The 18,125-nt window shown below is 39.1% G+C and overlaps 1 protein-coding gene across 1 annotated transcript in view; it reads left to right on the top strand.

The window, feature by feature from the left end:
• The window catches only part of LNPEP (leucyl and cystinyl aminopeptidase), a 90,462-nt gene extending 80,072 nt beyond the window's left edge, over positions 1 to 10,390 (top strand). Inside the window, exons 14-18 of the mRNA XM_006019696.3 lie at positions 29 to 213; positions 815 to 976; positions 1,892 to 2,032; positions 3,059 to 3,140; positions 4,706 to 10,390. Of these exons, the coding sequence (XP_006019758.1) occupies positions 29 to 213; positions 815 to 976; positions 1,892 to 2,032; positions 3,059 to 3,140; positions 4,706 to 4,837 (702 nt within the window). The 3' untranslated portion in view covers positions 4,838 to 10,390. The remainder of the gene's footprint in view (positions 1 to 28; positions 214 to 814; positions 977 to 1,891; positions 2,033 to 3,058; positions 3,141 to 4,705) is intronic.
• Positions 10,391 to 18,125: the final 7,735 nt, after the last annotated feature.

The following is an 18,125-nucleotide window of genomic DNA, read 5'->3' as shown; positions in this document are numbered from 1 at the left end:
CTTTCTCCATCTTTCTTTCAATTCTTAGAACAGAGTAGTAAAGCTGCTTGGAAACAAAATTGATCACCAAACTTGGACTGACAATGGAACCCTATCTGAACGAGAACTGCGGTCAACATTGTTATCCTTTGCCTGCTCCCATAATTTGGGAAACTGTAGCACCACTGCCACTGACTGGTTTAAAAAATGGAAGGAGTCTAATGGTACAGCGAGGTATAAAAAAGTTAGACTGAGCTTCCTTTAGTTACATGCTTACCTGTTATTCTGAAGAAGGTTCCTAACTAGGGAGGCTATACTTCATTTGGCAATTTTTGCTGAATTTCCTCCAATTTTCTTATCATGGCACAGGCCAAGAGAGAAACTAAATTAAAGCTAAAACATGTTATTTCCACTTTTAATACAACTGTGTAAGACCAGCAACAAATTGTTTCCATCCCAGTTTCCTAAGCTGCAAGCTCAAGATAGAATTATCTAGTTGCAGCATCAAAGTTAACCTTTATCTTTCAGAACTTGCTGTGTCTAGAACCAATGTGAATTTTTTGCCCCAGAATAACTAAGCTTCTTGTGTCACAGAATATCTAAACTTTAATTTTGATTCCATATATTCTGTAACCTGTCCTTTCCCAGTGAACCAAAATCTGAATGGTGCCTTCCTTAGCATGAATTCATTTGTCTTAGAAATGTACAGTCACTACCAAATGAAACACTCTAATGAAAGGCATCACTATTGCAATTTTAGATAATGCTTTTATATAGTGAATTTTTTTCCTGCTGTCTCACACAGGCCTGTTCTTCTGCTTTTTTCCCTGTCTAGTGTGCCTGCTGACATTATGAAAACCATATTCACAGCTGGAGCAAAAACTAGAGAAGGCTGGGAATTCCTTTTAACCATGTACACACATTCAGCTTCTGAAGCTGAGAAGAGCAAAATGCTTGAAGCTCTAGCCAGCTCAGATGATGTCCGAAAACTGATCTGGTATGAAAGAGCCAAAAGATTATATTATGCGCAAACTAAGGAAGTAAGAATTTGTGCAAGCATGGATTGTCCCTGCCTTGCTCTCAGAACATTTAAAGTTATTGGTGGTGGTTTTCATACTAGCACTATGTTTGAACAGCATAAAACTTCTTAGTAGGCATCTGGCTATTAAAGCAAGAATTGGACAACAAATTATTCCCAGGCTTCCATAAATTTGAACACAAAGGTCCTTATACTTCTCTCACTTACAAAAGTGTACACTGTGGTAATATCCCTATATTATTGTAGATATATGAAGTCAAAGTTCTAAACTGTGGTATAAGAAAGGAAAAATTAGGCTAAATTTTTTTTTGCACTCTGGGAAGATCAACACAGAATTGCTTTAAATCAGAAATTACATGAAGGCTTCCAGGTATGGGTTTGCTTGATAATGAAGCACTAAGACAATAGATAACAGTTCCTTCTATGGACAAAATTTCAACCTTACCTTCTGAAAGATGCATTATTCCCAACAACTACATTAGCTAATCAACCTACAGGACTGTCTGGGAGAAGTAGCATAGACTTTGAAGGATTTTCCTAATCGCTCTGCTGTGGAACCAGTATTGTTACTTCTCATTTCATCAGTGGGTTTAGTGATGGGAATTGTGATGGCAGCTGAGTAATTTAAGTGAATGTTAAGATTACTGAGCACCTTGCAATAAATGGGGCATACATCTGATGTTTACAGCTGATAATAGCAGTCCTGTACCTTACCTTGATGTCGATTTAGTATCTTGGTTAAGCTGATAGTTAACTAACAACTGGCCTGTTATAACATCTTTTCAAATTGATCAGCGTGACCTGTGAGTACTGCTGGAGTTTATCTGTGAAGTGTTTCAATAGCTGTAAAACTGTTCATGTTTTATTTCCTAGGTTAATGCAAGCAAGCCTTGAGGGAGAACACATAAGGGCACAAGAATTTTCTCATATCATAGCAACTATCAGCCAGAGATTTCCTGGACATTTGTTGGCCTGGGACTTCGTTAAAGAGAACTGGGAAATGCTTACACAGAAGTAAGTCATGGTGGTGGCATGAACCTGAAGGGTTAGGGACAGCATTTATAAGACAGAAAGTTTTTCCCTGAGCAGAATGATGAATACCCAGCTATATATTAAGGAGACTTAAGCAGTTTTGAAAATTTTACCCTAAGTGCCATTTTCAGGGGAACTTGGTACAAAATGACTTTCATTTAAACTTAATCTCCCAGGTTACATCAGATCTTTAGAAAATGTTACTGTGCAATAGTGTAACTAAGGGGGCAACTGAAGCAGTAGCGCCACTGACAACTGGCACTGCCCTGTGTGCAGCTACTGCTCCAAGCACAGATCTGCCTTACCACACCTCTGCTATTGTGCATCCTTATTAAATTCCATTAATGATCTGCCTTATTTGTTCACATATCATGCTGACCTTTTCCTATCAAAATTGTCAATCTATAGTTGGGGATATATATGGCTTAAATGAGGAAACAGATTCTGAACAGTTTGGCTCCCTCCTCCCCCACTTTATTCTGTCTTCCCAAAACAAGGTGTGTGTTATATTTAGAGGCGTGGGGTATGCAAATAAATATGATAAATCATTAGGGCATACTGGATATCTCCTTCACTGAACAACATTATATCTTATATCCACAATGATCTTAATGTGCTTTCACATGCATTGAAAAATAAAATCTTGGAATGCATTCATTGGGTCTGTGAAGGGTTTATTCTGTTTTTGGTTTGGGGGTTTTGATGTGGGGGGAGCACAACAAGATGTCATTTATTTGAAATACCAGTGCTTGTCATGAAGCAATACAGTTTTATTTCAAAAGTTAAGCCTGTGTATCTTTGGCTTCCCAAACCCATTTTCAGACGTTCTTAAAACTTTGGCCTCTAACTATCAAAGTTATTTTTGAAAATGGGACATGGAAACTAAAATGACTTAGATGCTCTTTGCAATTTTAAGTTTACTAGCTGAGGAATTTTAATAGAGTGTATGATTTGAACTTGCATCATAAAGTGGCTACCAAGAGTTAATTTTTTTTTTCCATATTTCAGATTCCACCTAGGATCATTTGTTGTCCAGAACGTTGTTATAATGTCAACCTGCCAGTTTTCAACAGAGGCACATCTGCTTGAGGTTGGTGGGATAAAATTCATGGTGCCTAATCTTTGTTTCTCCTCAAAAAATGACATCCCTACTGTTAATACAAAGTGCATTTCACCATGGACTACATACTCCTTATGAAGTGGTGTGTCACAAGTCCTATCTCTAGTACTATATACAGAGCCACAGGGAAATGCCTGATTCAGGGTTACAGAGCAAGCATGTTGCTGAACTAGGGATAAGAGCTAGCCATCTTGATTGTCAATCTGATAGTATGTATACTGAAACAGTCTCTGTCATTAGAGGAAATTATTTTGGCCCACATTATTTAGACTGGGCACTTGGTGTATATTAAGGAAATGGAGATCAAAGTTCTGAAGTAGAGTAGGAGGGTAGTAAAACACTGAAACAGGTTACCCAGAGGTTGTGGAATCTCCATATTTGGAGGTTTTTAAGACCCAGGTAGACAAAACCTTGGCTGGGATGATCTTGTTGGGGATGGTCCTGCTTTAAGCAGGGGGTTGGACTAGATGACCTTCTGAGATCCCTTCCAACCCCAACTTTCTATGATTTTATCACTGGGGAGAAGGGAACAAAGGTGACTTTTTTTATTCCATATTCTGGAGCATGTGGGTACCGTGAATATCACAGGTGTAACGTGAAACAGCCTAAAAGTCACTTTGCTGGCAGGAACCCAAAGGACCATTGTAGCAGCTGAAGAACAGCTACAGACACAACTCTCCTCCTTTTTCTCCCACATTCTCTATTCCAGGAGTATGAAGAAGTGGTGTAGATGTCACCGTAGTTTTTCATGTAACTGGTGAACTTCTTTTGGTGAAATGGTTAATGGTCAACATCTCTTAAAATTGTCCAAGAAAACACGTGCATGCAGTTGATGGGCTGGTGCACATAAATTACATGTACATAACATTTGCAACATTGTCTAGAAATTACCTTTATAAGTTTTGGTGTTTGCATACATCAGTGATAAGTAGTTTTTTAAGGCACCTTAGATACCTTTAGTCACCTTTAGTCACATTTATCACATCCTTTACCAGAATCTGTCACTGAAAAGCCATTTTTTTTCTTTAAAATGTTTTATGATTGCTACTTAATTGTGCTGAAAGCTAGGGCTGTTCACCTTTGCTGGGTTCACATATGGTGCCAGCCATACGCTAGGGTTGGGCTCCTGGGATTTCCTCCTTCTCCTCCCTCCACTTGCACAAAGGGAGCATTAGCAGCATATGGCACCCTGTGGTCCTTCCTTTCCCCCACCTCCCTGCCACACAGATGGCACACTTCCTTCCAACAGGCCTCCCCTGCTCATGTGGCTGTGGGAGAGGCAGATTCAGGGGTCCCTGGACTGCATGTGGCCTACATGCCCCCAGTTGAACAACTCTGCTTTGAATGAAGGGGTATTGAGTTAGTTTACTGAAGCTAAGCAGGCGGTTGCTATGATTTCCATGAAACCTAATCTCTATGCATTTTCAGTTATGAGCAGTTAGCCTGTAATTTTCCTTGCATGGTCTTAACTTCGGATTGGCATATGCTGGTCCTACATTTCTCAGTATGACATGCACATTTTCCTTGCTCTGCAGGTGAAGACATTCTTTGAGTCAAAATTGGAGGACAGTTCTCAACTTCACTGTGTTGAAGAAGCTATTGAGACAATTCAGTTAAATATCCAGTGGATGGAGAAAAACTTGGCGAAGTTACAACAATGGCTGTAGGGAGCACAGTGCCACCTGTGTGTGTGCTTGTGTGTATGTTAGTCACTCAGAAAGCTTGTGAACTGTTGCTCTGTTGCTTTTGCAGATGCCAGGGTAAAACCAGACATCGCTGCAACATTGTTTGCACTATTAGGGGGTTCTAGTTAGCTCAGGGCACCTCTCATCTAAGGGTTTGTTTTTTGTTTTTCTGGGGGTTTTACAGGCAGGATATAGGTATGTATTTATTCTGAAGCTGTGTTCATCTACAGACCAGTTCTCTCCATAAATAACAAATATATACTTAATTTTATGTTTAAAACAAATGCCCTTTCATTTGGAATCCTGTCCTGTTTTTTCAACGTTGGGTTGAATATTGAAAAGGCGGCCACAAAGAGCTACCATAAGGGCTGCTTTTCTTTGCAGACTGCTGGCTAATCAGCATTCTTTATGCAAAACTGCTGGTGGCCTCTTGCTCTGTAGATTGGTTTATCTATTGAGAATCAAATGAAAGTTTTACACATGTAGGTGTTAATAGTCCTGTTGAGGTACACGAGTTTGAGGGGATGGAAGACAAAAAAATCAAGTTTCAACTTTAGCTTTTGATTATCAAGGTGTTTTCTAGAAATTATAAGAATAAATATAGCTATTATTATATAATATGTATTTTTGTCTGAAGTGGCCAGGTGCCACTGATATGGTATATGAAAAGGAAAGAAAAAGCCAAATAGCTAGAATTAACAATTTAGAAAGTGGGGATTTCCAAAAGTATCTATGTGACTTGGGAGCACAAATCCCATTAAAAGTCTGGGATCTGTATTTTTAACTGTTAGACCCTTTCAGAGAACTCTCCCTGAATTGTCAGATTGTACTAACAGTGTCTGAGCAGCAGCACAAACATTGCCATAGGAAGTTGCTCCAGGCTTGTTTAAACATGAGACTGACTACTAATCAGCTCCTTTGACTACTGATTTTTCTTTCAGCACTCCTTGCAGGGGCTTGCAATTGGTACGCTTGTGTCGGATACTGTTTGGGTTGGTCAGTCTATTTATTCTTTTTTCAGTGTCACTAGTATAATTTGTGAGGTGCTTACTCTGTGTTTTTGCATAATTTTCTCACTGGGGCTTTATTTATGTGTCCTTCTTCCATTGTGAATAAACTACTGGGGAAAAATCCTAAAACCAATTCAAACAAGTGACCTAAAACTAAATTTACTCTATCAAAAGGCAAAATAATCTACGTCACTAAAACAAAATTTAGCAAAGCTCATTCAGGGGCTTGGTATAGGCACAAAAATGTATTTGTATAGGTGAAGGATTTTTATTTTGTTTTGAATTAAAGCGGTGGAGCTTTTGTGTCTGGACGCTTTTAAACCAGGACCCTATTGTTTGGTTCTTTGAGTCAAATTGCACAGACAAATGGACATATCTGGTTGTAAACCAATATGAGAGAGTCCACAAACAAAAGCTGCAGTGATTTAACTAAATGGATTTTTAGTTAAGCCGGTTCAAAATTGGTTGTGCAGACGAAAGGTGAGAGAAATTACTACTTCAAAGCAGGCAAAGAATATTTTGAATTACAGTCAACTTGATTGATTGACTCTGAATGTCACCATTTTAATACAGAGGTTTGTTTTTTTTTAAGGAACAGAACTACTTTCACCTGTGAGTTGTGGTGTTAAACTAGAGTATCTATAAGTGGTTAGCAAAAATTGCCAAGTGAAAAAAAGGATTTGATGGTTTTCATCAGTGGATATATACTTAAACGATTTAACTATGGAGTTTTCATTCCCATATTTTATATATTTCTGGCAGGTTAAAACACTTTTTTCAACATTCTCCAGTAATTTATTTAAAAAATTGCTACTGCTGTCCTAACCTTGAAATCATTGGAAAAGAATGTTACCCCTCGAGGATGCATACAACACTTTAAATTTCTCTGTTAATGGAAATGAACATATTTGGCAGGCACTGAAACTGGATTTGGCTGTGTATGCACTGACAGTGGATTTCAACTTCCTTATCAGCTATTTAATTCTGATTTAAAATCATTGTGTTCTTGAATTACTAGTATTTACTACACTGTTTAGTTCTATTTAACCAGTAACTGTCTTTGAGCTATATTTTTTAGTGTACTTTGTGTCATTTTATGTCTCTTTACATTTGCCTCTTCATTCTAGATAGTGCTGTCTTCACTTCTCTCTTTCCCCTTTTGCCCACCACCACCAATGCCATAATTTCAGAAGGAGCTCAGTGAGTACTGTGGAAAATTTCACTTGCCACCCCCCTCCCCCCGTTCCTACCTGGAGACTTCAGGAATAGTTTACTATTGTGTTCAAACAAGTTACTGGTGATGTTCTTTGTACAAGGAAATACTATGCAGCTGAATTTTAGAGTGCAAAAATGGAGGTTTTCTTTAAAATTCCAAGGTTTTTCATTTTGCCAGTATCCATGGATACATTTTAGGGGTTTTATATGTAATTTTTTGCTACATACATAGATATAATAATGTGGATTCTTCAGTATCAGTTGTTCTTTTTTCTGGACTGTAGTCTGGAGCTGGGAGCCAGCTTCTAGTAAAGTAAAGAAAGATTCATACTCTTTGACAGGGGTTAGATCAGATGTTTTTTTGAGAAGTACTAAGCAAGCTCATCTCTTTAGTTCAGCAAGAACTGAGGAGAACTGGCACTGCTAAGGATCAAGCCATGACTCACACTTGAGCCTCATTTGTCATGTCTTACTTTAAATGAACAGAATCTTGACAGTTCTTTTGTCTTCCAGTCAAAAGAAAAGCACATAGGTAGCAAAGTGTGCCTCTGCCCCCTTGCTAAGAGTCCATCATATTTTTCTGTCAAACATTATAGAACAAGAGGCTGTATACGTCTTGGGACAGTGTGTTTATATCTTTGTTTTTCTCAGTGAGAGAGATTCCCACTTAACAGCTACTGGCCATTTACCAGCAGCTGAGGGCCTCCTCCATTTTTGTGCAATTATTTTTGTTAAACATATAGTTAGTAATTATTATATCCAGTCACATTTCATAAACCTTCTTCAAACAGTTAGAACCTCTTTAGTTTTGGTACTTGGCAGTGCTTCCATTGGAAATGGTATTAAATTGAGAAGACTAAGAATCTAATGGAAAACATGGATTACATAGATCTGTAAATCATTTTTATAATATATCACTTCTAAAATTAGCCTACCAGGAAAACCTGTACTACTAGCTTCATTTTTGGTTTTAGCTTTTTCCATGGAAAACAGGCTAGCTGCTAATGCATCTTAGATTTAATTGGGAAATAATTGCAAGCTTATTTTTTAAGCTAAAGTTTTTATTTACCTTCAATCATTTGCACGAGTTTTTGGCTTCTTGAATTACCTGTAGTGAGGTCAGACTATGTGGAGAAAAAGAGCCTGGAGTGGGTCAGACTTGGCTGTTTAAATCTGATTGCAGCAACGGTATGTGTGCCTTATGGATTATGTTACTGTGACATTACAGATAACATGCCAGAATAAAAAATGGCTGTATTTTTTTGCAGGCGTGGGGGGGCAGTACATTCAAGTCCTTTTCACCCCAACTGTTATGTTTTTATTTTTTGGCTGGATGTGCCTCTCTATCTTCTGTTGAAAGACACCAAGGCTGTTTTCCCATCTCTTGCACTGAGTGGGAACTAACTAATTTCAGCTACCTATGAATCCAGGATTATAGCTTCAGGATTTGCCGAGGGATAATTTGAATTAATCCACAGACTTTCACTTTGGTATATTAATACATATGCAATATTCAGTTTGCATTCCCAAAGATGTTTCCTTTCCTGAATTTCTGCTCATAACTTCTAGATATTCACATAACTGGTGAAAAGTCTGAAAGGACTATTTACTGAAGTTGCCTTCCTCTGGTGCAATTTATAAAGGCAAGTTGAATAGGCAGATTTGTATATCCTTTTGATTTTGAAAGTGTGGCTGATACAGTTGTATTTCAGTATGTTTATTGTTAGATATCTTCCAGTAACTTACTATTGAAGCAAAATTATGTTTGCTTTGACAAAGCAAATGATACTATCTAAACAGGTACCTCATTACTCAACATTACTGAAATGAATCCTCTTTACATTTTATTTACAAAATCTGTTACCTAAAATACCCATGTCTTTGCTAGACTGACAGTGTGATAATTAGACAACTTTAATTGTAGTATTAATTGGTTATTGTTATAAATTGAAAGGCCAAAGGAATGCTGTTTGTCCATAGAAATTAGAACTTTTTGTCTGTTCCTTCTGTCTTGCAACATTTTGAAGGCTTTGACGCTGTGCATGCATTTTATATGTAATGCCATAAGTAACAGTAGTGGCCTTAATTATTTTCTCTTGGTGGCCATGTGCTGCAAGGAAGTTTGACCCTTGAAGTGAGTCCTGTTTATGACTCCATATCCTTCACGTGTTCTCCATTAGGTAAAACATTCCTTTTTCTGACAGATTGTAATTGTTTTTGCTCTGCAGGAAGACGTTATCTTTCATTGCACTCTGAAATTTAAAACAATGCTGCCTTAGTAACCATACTTTTTTGTATGCAGTTAGATAGTATGTTTTTAACTTGTATATTTCTGAATCCTGTTTCATACAGTTACTTCACTTCATCACATAGTAAATATTGTTGTGTCACATTTGGCAATGCTGTATAGAAAATGCACGAGTAAACTTACTTTTACATCATAGTGCTATTTATTCTTATTGATTTTATTAAGATGCTACTAAGCGTTGAAAGATTTTGCGTTTTTTTTAATGAGGCATGGGTTCACATGATCCTTAGAAAAAAAATTAAAGGATGTTATTTACCACATTTAAACTCTCAGGTCATATTGCTAAAAAAGTTAAAACTCTAGTTTTGCTGTGTTACTTAAGCGTGCTGCTGTAGGAGAAATACAGACTTTTATATGTCTGTATTAGCTTTTATCAAGCTAAATACAGACATTTTAGCTTTTATCAAGAGTGAGAGGCAGGCATCTTTTTTGTGTTCATCATAATGGCATTTAGCAAATAACTGTATAATCTAATATATCTCCTTGTATAAAAACATATAGCTTGAATGGATTAAAATACATGCAAACTTGGTTTGAATTATTAAAAATCAAGTATGTTTTCTGTTCCAAGAGTTTAAAAAACTGATTTTTTTTGTAGAGCCAAAATGAGCCCAGTATTTCAGTCTTGATATAAAGGTAATTTGCCCTTGAAGAATGAAACCCTTCAAGTTACTTTGGAAACATTACAAAGGGATTACATGTTACATTTTATGTACATTAAAAATACACAGTTTAATGTACAATCATCTGTGTCTGGGCTTTGTATGGTGGAATTCTGGGTTGTACAATACTTGCCTTTAGGCAAAGGGGTTTCTGAAAATAGTGTGTGTAAATATATACTATATGCAAATCTGTGTCTTGTTTCACTTATAAAGGGAGAAAAATCTTATTTTCTTTATATTCAGACAAATTGGTTTGCATATAACCAGCACTGACTTAATGGCATGTGTACTGCAAACACTGTTGCTTTTGTGAGATGGGAATAAAGTATTTAAATACAAATCGCTGTTTTCATTTTTTTCCTGTAACTGTTGTTTGATCTCATAAGTGTGTATGAATTGTTTTCACAGAGAATAAGATGAGAAGGCACCATTAGATTACCAGATGGTTATCCATTCTTTGTTTAAAGAAACTGAGAAGGAGAGTTCAGCTCCTCCCTTGGTAGTCTCTCCCCATCATGTGTCAGCCCCAGTGGTAAAACTTGGGGTTTATTTTTTATTTTTGTACTTGGCTTCAGATTCATACCAGCTGTAGTGTATATATGTATTTATCTTCTAAAAGCCCAGTATTTTGTTCCTGTGAAGACACTTGTATCCCATAACCATCACCTCTCAATCTTCTTGCGTCCTGTCATTTTTCATTGTCAGAGCTGTACCAGTATTGACCTCAGCAATGCAGTGTACAGTATGCACTTCTATTTTCTTGTTTATATGTCCAGGAATTGCATTCGCCCTCCGTTCTTCAGCATCAAATTGCATTCTATGATTTTATTTTATTTTTTGCAATCCCTAAATTATCTTCAGTATAACTACTTCTCCAGGATACAGTTGTCCATTCTAGAGTATGGCTTTTATGACTTGTTCCTGGATGCACAACTTTGCATTTGTTTATAGCAGGGGTTCCCAAATGGTGGCATGTATACTCCTAGGGATACGCAAGACATCTCGGGGGAGCCGGGGGGGTATGCGGAAGAAATTGTGTAATGGCAGATTTAATTTTCATTATAATAACAACTGACATTTAAGGGGTTAAAATATAGAACATAAGCTAGTAGGAGTATGCAGGCAGCTGGTAAATCTGGAAGGGGGTACACAACAAGAAAAAGTTTGGGAACCTCTGGGTTATAGTAAACCTCATTTTGTTTGCTTGGTAAGCTGACCCAATTCAATTGACATCAGTCTGTATGACTGGCCTGTCCCATTTATGTCAGAGGTAAATAAAGTGGATGGGTTCCTACAAAGAGATGGTGTAGATCCCATCTACTTGTGCTTGGTTAATTGTCACCCTAAACAGACAGAGCAGGACATACTGTAATGGGGTCAGACTGCAAGTAAAGGGAGTCCTAGATCATCAATTAGGAACCTTTTTGCTGTAGCAGGCTGGAATGACCTGGCTTAGGTCCAAAGCAGGCTGCTGCTAGGATCTGGCTATTATCAAAGGCTCACTACCCAGCTGCAGTGTGGTGCAGGTGAAGCCTGCCTTCCCATCCTCCTCTTCCCACTCCCACCCTTGGCCAAAGCCCCACAGCTCTGCAGGCCAGATCTAATGGCTCTTTGCGCTGCGTCTGATCTATGACAGCCAACCATTGGTCTAGGCCATACGGAGCTAAAATAAGCTGAGGGGCAGGAAAGCAGTAGAGAAGGTTTGTCTGCTGACCTCTCCAAATTAAGACAGGAGGCCAGAAGGAGTAGCTGGATCTGGAGAGCCAGGAAAAGTTCAAGGGCAGCAGAGCATTGGAAGGAAGTTTCTCATTTGATCTTTCATGGCAAAGAAAATCCAAGGAATAAAATATTTAGCAAGGCTTTTTTCAGTAAAACCCTATTGATTAGCATTAATTAAATACCTATGTTTACTCCCCTATTAGTTGAATGCTGTATCACTTTTTTCCATTCTTTTGCCAGAGAGAGATGTCTGGCTTACCAGGTAAGATCTATGTTTCACCTGAGTCATACTTGTTTCCCATTTGAGTATTGGCACAATGGTATTCTTCCAGTCTTCAAGAATTTTCCTTGGTAAACAAATCTATTAAGGATAAACCTTGAAGAGCCAGAAATCTTTAACAACTTTTTTTTAAGGCTTCTGGGTATACTAGGGGTGCACCAATAGAGATTTTTTGGGCTGATGCTGATGGCTGATTTTTAACGAACCAAATCGGCCAATACTGATCTGATTCTGATATACAGCCCGGCAGCATGGAGAGCAGCAACCAGCTGGTAAACCTGTTGTGGGGGGAGGGAAGGGGCGTGGGGGGCAGATTGAGGCCCCCACAGTGAGGCTGGGGCTGAGGAAAGGGTAGGCGCTGCACAGCCAGGGTGGGGCAGGGTACGGGATGGAGCCGCAGCTTGTCTGGAAGGGAGAGAGGGGGCGGCTCCTGCCAGTGTGCACACCCTGGGAGGGCACGGGGAGGCAGGTGTCCCTGGATCTGTGTGCAGGGGAGGGTGGGCTGCTGCTGTAGGCTGGGCCCAGGGTAGCACCAGACTCTTCCTGGTGGGGGGCTGGGCTGGGCTGTACTCAGGACAGGCAGTAGCAGCTCCCCCTACCTCCCTTTACCTCCCAGATGAGCCACGGCTCCATCCCGTGCCCTGCCCCAGCACCAGCCCCACTCCCTCCCTCACCCTGGAGGCCTTGATCTGTGCCCCTCACACCCTTTCCCCCTCCCCACTTCTTCCACAACAGACTTACCAGCGGGCCCCAACTGCTCTTCGTGCTGCCCAGCTGCATTCCTGGTTGCCTGCATGCTGTGCTGCAGCTGCACGCGTGCATGGGGCATTTATCCACCTCATAAGGCAAAAAAAGTCGATTTGACAATACTCTCAAGGTTCCTCATATTGGTGCCGATCCGACACGGGACTGTTGTATCGGTGCAGCTCTAGGGTAAACGTTATCCAGGTCTACTGTTTTTCAAAATGTCTACCTCCAGATGGTTAACATCTTTAATTACTGAATGGAACAAAAAGTTCTTCATCCTTGTGAAATAAGAGTACACTATCTTGCTGTTTTTCAAATATGGAACAGAAAGAAATACTCATTTTGAATACTAATAAAGCCAATTTTGTTTTTCATATCTCGGGTTCCTGCATTTGTTTATGTATAATTCTCACAGAGTTTGACCAGGCACACTGCATCCTTCAGAAGTTTGGGAGTCAGGTATAGGTTTAGCAAGTGATGGAGACTCTGCTTTTGGTACATATGGGATCTAGAGTGCTATTAACTCCTTTTAGTGAGACCCTAGTACACTCCAGCCATGTATGTCCCAAAGGAAAAGAGGGGTCCAACACCTGTCTGAATAAATTCTTGCTGTATTAAACTCCTTTCCATCTGTTTTGTGAATTGGGAAACAAAACACAGACATACGAAATGACTTGGTCAAGGTCATGCAGTGACTTAATGAAAGAGTCAGATATTGAACCCAAATACCAGACTTTTATACTCAGCATTTCTGTTGTCTCGCATGCCTGTGTTACAATCTGGATGTGTCTACATCAGCTCTCATGCCTTTTGGAAGTACTAAAGCACGGCGCAATAACTGCTTGTACTGTACCATGCGCACAGTGCACGGTTAGATTTCACTGTTGCTTCACTATAGTGACACACTAAAACGGGAGCGCATTGCTACAGTGAAGTAGCTGCCAATCGCCTGTAGACCCATGTGATTGGTACATCACCGTAGTGTGCGGTACGGCAGTACAGCATGTTGCTACAGCAGCATGAGGCAATGCGTAGACGTGCCCTTTGTTCTAAATGAAGATGCCTGCCTAGCCTAGATCAGAGGTTCCCAAATTTTTCTTCTGTACCCCCTTCTAGATTTATCAGCTACCTGTATACTCCTACCAACATACAGCTTGTATTTTTTAAACCCTTAAATAACAATTATTATAATGAAAAGTGTATCATTACACAATTTCTCCCGTGTACCCCCCCAGGGATGTCTTGCTTACCCCCCAGGGTACATGTACCACAGTTTGGGAACCCCTGGTTTAGATGATGGAAGGTACTTCTGATACTACGAAGCATTTTACTTTCACTACATAGCTCTCCAGTTTAGGCATAAATTGAGAGGTCGTTTGCCAGGGATTGTCCATCCAATGCTAGAGAGTCCAGGGACGAAGCACAACTGTGATTCTCTCATTCTGTTAAGCACTTGCGGCACCTTTTCTCAGAGTACTGTAACTAGCCTCGAATACCACACTTCGAGAAAAATGTGGACAAATTAGAAAGAGAAACAAAAATGATTGAAGGTCTAGCAAATGTGACCTATGAAGAAAAATTGACAGTATTGAACTTATTTTATTGTGAAGAAAAGACTAAGGAGGATTTAAAAACACAAAATATAAAATGGGTTGTTATAACAAGGATGGTGATCAATTGTTCTCTGCTTCTAGGGGACAACAAGAAGTAATGGTTTTAAATTGCAGCAAATGAGATTTTAGGTTTGCTGTTAGGAAGAATTTTCTAATTAAGGGTTGTTAAGCACTGGATTGTTTACCTACATACTTCAATACGTAACATCTGAGAAGGAGAAGTTGAAATGCAATCTTAAGCATGGCAGGTACATCACACAAAATAACATGCAACCCCTTATCACCATTCTTCAAAGAAAAACTCACCTCCACCTTTGCTAGATTCATGGATGGATTAGGTGTTTGGGTAAACAGATGCTACATTAATTTTAATTTTTTATATTAATCTTGTAATATGACAACTGGTGGATGCTTCTTTATGGCTGCTTGATAGTATTAGATCCTGGCTAGAATTATATGGAAGCCCTGAGCTTGCCCATGTTTGACTGCGAGTAATGGAAATTATTTTGTGGCACTGACCCTGATGAGCTCTGGCAATGGGCAAGTTGCTTTAACCCCCTTTGTACCTCAGTGTGTCTTTCTGTAAAGTGAGAATTAAGCTTTCCTGTCTACGCACTTTACAAGGTGTCGTAAGACTTAATTACAGCGTGTGAGGCATTTGGCAACTTTTGAATGAGAGGCAGTATGTGTTCATCAATGTAGTCATTTTGGGATGCTGGTTAGAGGTTTCTGAGTTCTTTAGTTTATATTCCTTAAAGTCTTGGAAATTGGGCAAGAATTATTGGAAAGGGAGAATTATTTTTGCTTAATGAAGTCACAAGGGTATAAAAGCGTAAGGCTGCAGGTGAAATTCTACTCCTACTGAAGTCAATGAGAACAGTCCAGGGCACTGTCTGAATTACGGATTGAGCAAGTCCTATGCTGTTCAATGTGTGAAGCTTGTAATGCTTCCTATCCCTTGTGCAGGTCACCATAAGGGGAAAAGGACAGAGTCCTGTTCTCTTACCCAGGCACATCCTTGAAAGGACCAGTTAAGCTGGCCCATAGTATTGGAAGATACTGAATTTTTTGCTTCTTCACCAAACCAAAAAACGGAAGAGGTTCAGAAAAGAAACCTCTAGCAAGAGAGATTTCTCAGCCAGTGTCCCTTCCATTTGGTGTATCAGACTTGCAAAACCAGTTTGTTTCTGCATATTAGGAACAGATGTTGGGTTTATAGTTTATTGACTAATTGGCAAAGGAATAAACGTGACACAAGAATGTGCAAGCTTTGCAGTCAGTCTGGTAAAAGTAGGAAGCAAATAGATCTGCTCGGCAGATAATTAAATGACAAGCCTTTTTTTGGCTGGCTAGGATAAGCAAACTGCATTTTTTCTTGCGTATGTGTATGTGGGGCTTTTAAGAAATTCTGCTCCTTTTGTTTTGTCTGATCAGTATGTACTGCAAATTTTCTCCCTTTCCCTTCCCTCCAAAATGCCTTTTAGGTCATCATATTTCCCTGTGATGCATTGGCTATCCAAATGGCAGCCCACAAGCTACATGTAACTCATGGGCTCCTGCCTGGGTGCTACTCCCTACTGTCACTCCTGCTGCAGCTGGGATCTCCCAGCTTCTTCCTTTAGCATCTACTTCCCACGCACCCCTGGAGTGGGGGTACAACAGTGTAACCCATGGCCTGTGTGGCAGGCATGCCCACAGCCCACGTGACATGCAGCCCCAACCCGTTCAGAAGGTGTGCAATCCTGTACTTATAAACTTCCTTCATAAAACGGCACAATGGACTTCCCTGAATTAATTGCTGTCTGTAATACAGCATTTTAAAAAATGATTTAAAATTACCAGTCATGGGAAGCTGTCGTGGTCCTTAGTAACTTGTCCCAATACTTAATTTCCTTCACTTAAAATGTGTGCCTTCGTCTGAATTTGTCTAGTTTCAATTTCCAGTCATTAACTCTTCTCTGTCATTTTGCATGATACACTGAAGAGTCCGTTATCAGAGTTTTGTACTCATATAACTAACTACAGGCTTTAATGAAATCATCCCTTAATTTTCACTTTGATGCAGAAGGCCTCTTTCATGGTTTCAGCCTCCTCTTACCTTGGGCTAAGAGTACTCACAAGTAGTTCTTGTGAAGCAGCTGATGCTTGGTGAAACTCCACTTCTTTTTTATACTGTGGATAAATTGTTCTTATGTTGATTCCCACAAATCCTTGAGAAAAAGTCGACAAGCGGCAAAGTGGAGAGAGAGAGAGATTCTTTGCTGAAGGTTAATAGTTTCCGTCTCTAGTTGTCTGTGACTGCAAAACTGCTAACATTTGAATGTTCAAACAATAAGCTTAAAGAAAAAGATTCAATAATGGCATCAAAGTCAACTGTTTCATCTTCCAGAAAAAAAAGACTTTTCTCTGTCATACATCGGTGGAGATGTTTTGTGTCATGCCAGGTCCTTTTGCATAATTTACTGTAAGCCTGTGTGTTCTGCTGTTACTTAGCCTTCCCAACATCTACAATGAATTCATCTATCCTGCATGATTATTAGATTTAATGAAAAGCATTACTATTTTAGTTTGAACTGCTTTCATGCTGTGTCACACAAGTCTCTTTGTATATTCTACTCACTGATGTTATGATTATGACTTACGCAAAATAAAATAAAATGAAATGAAGAAGATAGCTAGGACTTTTCTCTTTTAGGCAGGTATACAGCTTCAATTTCTAAAGCTAAGATGAATATGTTTGAAGCTCTAGCCAGCTCTGAAGAAGTCAAAAGCAACCAATCTGGTTTGAGGCTGCTAAAAAGATTAGGCAATGTATAAATGAGAAACATAAGAATCTTCTTTGCAGACATGGATTTTTGCTTTCTTCATTTTCAAAACTGTTGAATTAATTGTGGCTTGCTTACTAATGATATTTGTAGCTGATGCAGGAGTATAGTAAGCTGAAAGCAAAAGGCAGCCAGCAAAGTATCTCTGGGGTTCCATATTTTCAAGCACAAAATATCTGTGCAAAGTACAGAATTAAGCTTACAGAAGTCAAGTAATTTATCAGAAGTCAATGAAAGCGCACACGTTTTAAAAAAAGAAAAGGAATATCAAATCCTGTCTGGTGCCAGCAAAGAAGACTCAATGTGCTTTTAGTCTGTTGCTGGAAACGAATATGGCAACATATTCTTGTCATTTCATAGTAAGTTTTGTGTGTGTGGGAGGGGAGGGGTGAGATAAATTATGCAGTTTAATTTCCTTATTTTGTGTGTCTGACATTATGTGGAGGGAATTTTTTTTTTCTCAAAATTGTCCCATAGCATCCTTTTAAAATAAGTTTGTTTTCAGTGTTACTCTTGAAATCACTTTAGAAAAAGAAATGAGTGCATATAAAACGGTGACACTGGCAGTCAGTAGGAATGAAAATGTGTGCATACTGCAAATGGACTTGGCTGTGTAACCAGACTGCCTCTTCAGTTGCTGAGTTAGTTCAGTTGTGGTCTTTGATCATATGTACTAATTTTGCTTTCTTTAGAATATGCATCCATAATTAAATTTTAACTTAACTCTTAGTCTCATTTTTGTGGATAGATTTTATGTACTTTAAGTTTATTTTTCTCTTTCTCTCTTTCTTTTTCCAGCTCTGCTCTTTGGTTATAAACATGTGGGGGAGTTTGGACACATTTCTGTTCAATTTTCTTCTCCATTTCTGTTACTCCTTTTTTCATTCTCTG

This window comes from Alligator sinensis, unplaced genomic scaffold (assembly GCF_000455745.1).
Source record: "Alligator sinensis unplaced genomic scaffold, ASM45574v1 scaffold223_1, whole genome shotgun sequence".
Taxonomy (NCBI): Eukaryota; Metazoa; Chordata; order Crocodylia; family Alligatoridae; genus Alligator; species Alligator sinensis.
This window is presented reverse-complemented; position numbering and strand designations above follow the sequence as displayed.